This window comes from Condylostylus longicornis, unplaced genomic scaffold, assembly GCF_029603195.1.
Source record: "Condylostylus longicornis isolate FDR11 unplaced genomic scaffold, ASM2960319v2 ptg000079l, whole genome shotgun sequence".
Lineage (NCBI taxonomy): Eukaryota > Metazoa > Arthropoda > Insecta > Diptera > Dolichopodidae > Condylostylus > Condylostylus longicornis.
This window is the reverse complement of record NW_026578047.1, coordinates 149,337-156,235: the sequence shown is the minus strand read 5'-3', so window position 1 is coordinate 156,235 and position 6,899 is coordinate 149,337. Positions and strand designations below refer to the sequence as shown.

The 6,899-nt window shown below is 20.4% G+C and overlaps 1 protein-coding gene across 3 annotated transcripts; it reads right to left on the bottom strand.

Annotated features, from left to right (window-relative positions):
- Positions 1–278: 278 nt before the first annotated feature.
- LOC129612931 (vascular endothelial growth factor receptor 2-like) lies at positions 279–6,372 on the bottom strand. Of its 3 annotated transcripts, XM_055526782.1 has the most exons (14): positions 6,274–6,372; positions 5,870–6,154; positions 5,114–5,422; positions 4,505–5,038; positions 4,237–4,401; positions 3,477–3,574; positions 2,539–2,677; positions 1,910–2,134; positions 1,698–1,839; positions 1,499–1,629; positions 979–1,429; positions 766–871; positions 539–691; positions 279–466 (listed from the first exon to the last, which is right to left on the bottom strand). In XM_055526782.1, the coding sequence occupies exons 1-14, from the start codon at positions 6,356–6,358 to the stop codon at positions 389–391; spliced, it is 2,901 nt and encodes a 966-aa protein (XP_055382757.1). In that variant the 5' UTR covers positions 6,359–6,372; the 3' UTR covers positions 279–388. The 3 variants fall into 3 exon arrangements, with proteins under 3 accessions (XP_055382757.1, XP_055382755.1, XP_055382756.1); XM_055526780.1 differs by having other exon boundaries at positions 279–691; XM_055526781.1 differs by having other exon boundaries at positions 279–691; positions 5,906–6,154.
- Between the last annotated feature and the right edge of the window lie 527 nt (positions 6,373–6,899).

The window sequence follows — 6,899 nt, the reverse complement described above, 5'->3', positions numbered from 1 at the left end:
GAAACAAAACTAAAAGTCAAAACGTTTTTATAAAGCTTTTAGTATGTTTTCAATATTTTTCTCTACATTTTGTCATGCGTTTTTGGAATTTCATTGGTGTCTGATAGTGCTGAATTAATAAAATTGTCTCTGACACAAAAAATAGTTTTAAAACTTTAAATTTTTCTACAATGAAATAAAATAAAATTTTAAAAAATTAAAATTGCAGAAAAATTATAAAGAAATTTTTTTCATTCGCCTAAATATATGCAATTAATAAAAAAACAAATTAGTACATAAATGGCATGAAATATTTTTTTTATTACCATAATTTTTAGTTTAAAAAAAAAAACATTACAATACATGTAAAAAATTTTTTAAATTGTTAAGGAAAAAAATCAAATTCTTTTCAAGATTTCCTCTTCTTCAAACTATTAAAATTATTCTCATAACGTGGTGAATTCCGATCATTGTCCCTAAAATCAAACTGGAGGTTTTCCGTCAAAGGTGTTTTTACATATCGATTCATTTTGATATTTTTTTTCTCAAAATTTCTTACACTTCTTAGGTATCCAGAAACATCATTTAAATATTTTGGTTCGGCATCATTTGGTGCATTCAATATTGTTAAATAATTATGCTTTTTTTCATCCTGTTTCTTAAAATATTCTTCGTTCGCTTGAAGATATGGTTCATTCATATGTATATAATGCTATAATAGAAATCAAAACTCAAATTAAAATTATAATTTAAAAATTTTTAGTTTAAGTTTTGATGACATATTACCGTATATATATCGTCTTCCAGAAATTTTTCAAAATTATTTTCTAATACAGAAAATTTGGGACGATCTTCTGGTGCTTCTTGCCAACATTTCATCATTATATCATATCTACGTTATATATATTTTTTTGCATACAGAAATGTAAATAAAAAAAAAATTAAAAAGAATGGTATTTTTTTTGGATATAAATAAAAAATTTCAAAATTTTCAATTACAATTCTTGATTTGCATATTCTGGTTTTTCCATACGATAACCACTTTTTAATTTTAATACAAAATCAAAATCTCTTGCACTAATACCAGGATATGGTGTACATCCCAATGAAAATAATTCCCATAATAATATACCAAATGACCATACATCCGATTTAATACTAAATTTATTATCTTGTAATGATTCAATTGCTAACCATTTAACTGGTAATTGTCCACCCTGTTTTTTAATATAATTACCATATTGATCTGACATTGTTTTAGCTAAACCAAAATCACATATTTTAACAATATTATCATCAGCTAATAATATATTTCTAGCTGCTAAATCACCATGCATAATATTACGTTTTGATATAAAATCCATACCACGTGTTATCTGGTATGCCCAACATATTAAATCAGTTGTTGTTAATGTTTCAAACATATTCGAATTATTTGGTTCATTTTTAACTGTTTTATTTAATAATCAAAAGAAAATATGAAAAAAATATTAAAAAATAATTCGGTCATTTGATTTACCTTTCGATAAATTATCATCTTCAATATCATCACTTTTTGAAATTCTTGATGTACTAGGTTGAATAAGAGCTGTATTAGATGGTATATAAGTGGAATCAGTTGCAGTTGATAATCTTCCAGTATTATTATCTCTATAGAAACAAAAAACATAATTTTAAATATTTTTTTTTAATATAAAGAAATCAAATATTGCAATTACCCAGTTAATAGATCTTTAGTAATTTTTGGATCAATAGCATCAGTTATTGGATCAATTTGATTAATAAATTTACTACGATGATTTCTTAAAAACATTTCTAAATTTCCATAACGACAATATTCAACGATTACCATTAATTCACCTTTAAAATATAAAAATATTAAAATTAAAATATTTTAATTAAATTTGAATGGTATTCTGTTTTTTTTTACCTTTGTTAACATTTTTTGTAATGGCACCCAATAAATTAACAACATTTAAATGTTTTCCTAAATGAATCATAATTTTCATTTCAGATATTAAACAACCAATTGCTTCAGAATTTTTAACATCTTTAACAGTTTTCACGGCAACAAGAGTTTTTTCTTCTTTTGGTAAAATTTTTTTTGCAATTCCTTGATGTACCATACCAAAATTACCATATCCGAGACATTTACCTTATTTATTGAAAATTAAATAAACATTTTTTTTTTTATTAATTAATAATTTCTAAATTATTCTAAATTTAAATTATAAGGTCTTTTAACACATATTAAACAAAGGGCGTCTGAACTCGTTTTGCTCTTCTTAAATTATTGCTGAAGTCCGAGAAATGTGTAAAAATGTGATTTAGAGGAGAGTAATTATGAAGGGAGTACTTAAGTCTATTGCTAGATGTGGGTATTTTTGTATTTTTAAATTTGTGAGAGAAGAGAAAACATCCGCTTAAAATGCGATAAATATAAAAAAAAACATGTGAACACAATAAATTATTGTTAATATTAAAATTCTTAAATTATTTGATAGCTCTGGAAATATTGGAATATAAGTAATTAAAATTTATATTTTAAAATGTTCTTACCTAAAGTCAATCGTTTTTCAGGGAATTCAAATGATTTATCATATGGTAAATATTTGATAAAATCAAAAAGTGGGAATGATGAATCAGCCATTTTGTTAAGACCCATCGGTTCAGGGAATATACTTTTTCTTTTTGCAGCCTTTAAATAATAAAAAATTAAAATTATATTTAAATATTGATAATTTAAAATTGTTAATGTAATTTTTGATTATATTTTAAATTCGTTATAAATTTTTAAAGTGAACAAATTTAGTAGTTCAAAGTTAAACTTAGAATTTTATATTATAATATGCAGACAATAATTGGAATAATTGAAATATAATTGGTAAATTTTATTTTCATAGTATGTGAAATTAATAATATTAAATATGTTTTCTTATTATATTTTAGAGATCGCAGATAAAAGGATCAACTTCAGGATAAAATCAACATCATCCAGTATTGATGATTAATTTTTTAAATTTTTTAGAACTAAGCTCAAGAAAATTTGTGAGATTTTAAAGAACAGTGATAAATACAAAAATATTTATGTTTGAGTCTGAAGAACAAATATCGAATTAATTTCTTCAGTAATGATTAAATAATAATAATTAAATTTTAGGAGCATACGGACACGTTTGTTTGATATACAAATCAAATGGAATCAATATCAAATATCAAATGGACAGTAATCGTGAAACTAAAGAAACAGTAATTTATCAACTGTAGCAGTCACATCATTTAGAATATGAGAAGTTCAGTATTAAGCTAGATAAATATTTTACAATCATATAGAATTGAAATGATTGTCTTATATGGGGATTAATCGCGTTACTATAGCATTTGCAGTTGATTTTAGTAATTAAATTAATTAATTAGTAATATTGTCTGTTTAAATTCATTGTAAATCTAATGTAATCATTATATACATATTAAATTAGAATTATTAATTTACTTACTTTTATTTTTCGTACGATTTCAATTAAAACTAACAATAGTAGAAGAGCGAGTAATATAAGTTTTATAATAATCCATACGGCTATTGGTCTTTCTGGTCCTAAATTGTAAAAAAAATAAAATAAAAACAGAAATAATTTGTTAAATTTTAAAACTAAAACTTAATAATTAAATTATGTATGTAATATGTATTTTATTATATAAATTAAATCAGACATATCGAACAAAAATATTTAATAGAATTAAGATAAAATACTTAATTTTTAAATTGTACATCATAAAATTTATTTAAAATAATTTATTTTTTAATTTAATAGAAAATCAAAGTTGTTAATATAAATTTTAAAATTTGATTTAGTACGGATAATACATTTTTTTCAATTTGAATCAATTTCATGAGTTTTCATGATTAAGTAAATTATTAAATATAAATATTCAAGTTTTCTAAATTTTACGAGATACATAATTGATTTGAAATTTGATTATTTGAAAATCGCAAATTTTGAATACTAAAAATATTTAAAAAAAAAATAATTTTAAGTGTTAAAAATTTAAAAAAAAAACATTAACATTAAATTTAAATTAGTTTAAAATGCTAGAAATTGTTAAATGCTTAAATTAAAGAGAACGCCCTAATTTATGATCCAACTAATTATATTGTTTTTAATTATAATTCTTAATTATAAATACATTATAGAAAAATATTTAAAACACAAAAATAATTTGAATATTTTATATAAAATATCAAATAAATATACGTACTTTTAAATACAACATTTAACACTTTCAACACATAATCATGTGAGATTGAAGAATAAGCACTACATGTATAATTTTCTTCAATTTCCTCATACAATGGACTTATTGATAATGTTGAAATATAAAATTTTGTATTTAAATATTCTTCAGTTCTTTTTGTAACAGTATCTATTAAAAAAAAATTTATAATTTTTTAATATTTAGTTTCACATTGAATTCATTTAAATTTAAATTAATTTTTTTTTTTAATATAAAATAAAGTAAAACTTACATTGATCATTATTTTTACCAAGTTCTGTATCAGTATGATCTAACCATTTTATATTATTTTCAAATCTTTCTGAATTAACAGCACATTCTAAATGTACTTCTCTACCAAGTCTAAAAATTACTGTACCATTTTTAAGTATTTCAATTTTATTTTCATTCGTATTTTTAGTATTTTCTTGATCAATATCTATATATGGTGTTATAGAGAATGTACTAGGAAATGATGCAATTTTAACAACAGTTTCTTTTGAATTTTTTGTTGATGATGAACATTTAACTTTACCAGAATGCTTATATGGATACAATAATATATAATTAATTACACCATTTTCATAAGAATTTCTTTTTATTTCGGTTATATTATCACTTGATGTTATTAATTCATAATTAGAGCATTCATCACTTAATGTTGTATTACAAATGTGAAATGAAATCGTTTCATTTAATTGAGCATAAACACGGCAAACAATTTCTTTTCGAATTTCAGATGAATTTTGAAAATAATGAAATTTTTTCATTTGAATTAAAATATCATCTAAAAGAATAAGTAAAAAAATTTTATTTCACATTAATATTTCTTTAAAAATAAATAAATATAAATTTGATTTACCAAGAACGTTCAGTTCAAATACATTCCACGGATTTCTTTCTAAATAAAATAAACTATATTTAGCTGTGTCATCTAATGTTAAATCTCTTATAGTCAAATTAGATATTTCATTTGCACTTGTATACAAATATTTTTTATAATCATTTAAAATTATTGGATGTTCTGATTCGCTTTTATATTGAAACCAATCAAAAAAATAATCTTTAACAAAACCATTTGTTATAAATTTTATTGTTTGACCAATTCTAGCATAAACTTTAATATCGTATAATTGTTCAACCCATGTTTTATGATCAATTGAAATAGTTTCTGTAAAAGAAAAAACAAAATTAAAATTATGATTTCAAATTTAAAAGTTTTAAATTTATATTTTTAATATTTATTGTATTTCTTTTCATATAACATAAAATGTAACTATTTTGAAATTCCTATAGACTTAACTAAGTATAGCTATAAGATATTAGGCTTGTGCTTAAAAATTTCAAAAATAATTTCCAAAAATATTGTATTTGAGTATGTATATTTTAAAATAATATAAAATTTACAATGATTATTTAACAAATAATTGCACTAAATTTATTATTTAAAATTTTATAATAGAGTTGAAATATAAAAACAATTAAATTTTTAATTTAATAAAGTTAAAAAAAAACAAATAATAATAGATAAATTAAATTAATAATGATTCCATATTTTTATTGTAATTGTTTTTTTTTTTTTATATTTGGATCATAAAAATTATGTAAGAAAACTTACCAATTGCAATGATTTCAAAACTTTTAAAGATATTACCTTCATTATTCAAATAGCAAAGGAATATATCTTCATCTTTTTTATGAAAATTAATTATTTTCAAAATTGATGTTAAATTTTCAGTATTAATTTCATTTTTAATTTCAAAACGTTTATCAACAATTGCACTAGAATAAACTGGTTCCCATCTTATTGAAATATTTTTATTTTTTATATTTTTAAATTCTGCTTTAATTGTAATATCTTTACCAATTTCTCCATATATTTTTTCTGTAATTTTATTTTCACCTAGAATTACAGAAAAAAAAAATATTTTAAAATTATTTCTTTAATTTTGTAAAATTATTTTTATTATGTTCAAATTAATATTTAAAATTAAAATAAAATATTATTTTATTTTTGTTCACCTTTACAACACAAAATTTGTAATTGAATTGCCATCCAAAATATAAAAATATTTGAAAAATAATTTTTTATTCTATTATTTTTCATTATATTTTTTGTTTTACTATTTCTTTCGCCGCTTTATAATTAATTTCAATTTTAATAATTTAAAAATTTGAATTAGTTTAAAAAAAAAAATCAAAATATTTTTTGTAAATGATTTATAAATTTAAATTTAAAAACTTTTATGATTTCATTTTAATTTCTCTTTTAATTTTATTAATAAAAATGTAAAAGAATGTTAACGAGGAAAAGTTTTGAGTGTTGTGAATGGTAGAGGAAAACTTTTAATTGAAAATGAAAGAAAAATTTCACCGCATAAATTGTTTTTTTTTTTAATTATTTATATTCTATATTAGTCATAGGCGATTTTGTGTGTGTGGTCACAAAATTTAAATAAAAACAAAAACCACCTTATCAAAAAGACGTGGTTCTAATTTTAATTTTTTTAATAAAATATAAAAAATATTCAATTTTTTTTTTGTTTTTGGAATAATAAAAATCTATGTAATGAATTCTTTTAAATTACATCATAATAAAAAATAATATTAAAAATTTATCCTGCGAATATAAAGTATTAATATTACAA

Excerpts from the sequence above, each read along its gene's own strand:
- LOC129612931 (XM_055526780.1), bottom strand. The coding sequence starts at position 6,358 with ATGAAAAATAATAGAATAAAAAATTATTTTTCAAATATTTTTATATTT. Across the intron at positions 6,155-6,273 it reads ACAAATTTTGTGTTGTAAAG|GTGAAAATAAAATTACAGAA; the intron begins GTGAACAAAAAT and ends CTGTAATTCTAG. Across the intron at positions 1,840-1,909 it reads TACAAAAAATGTTAACAAAG|GTGAATTAATGGTAATCGTT; the intron begins GTAAAAAAAAAC and ends TATATTTTAAAG.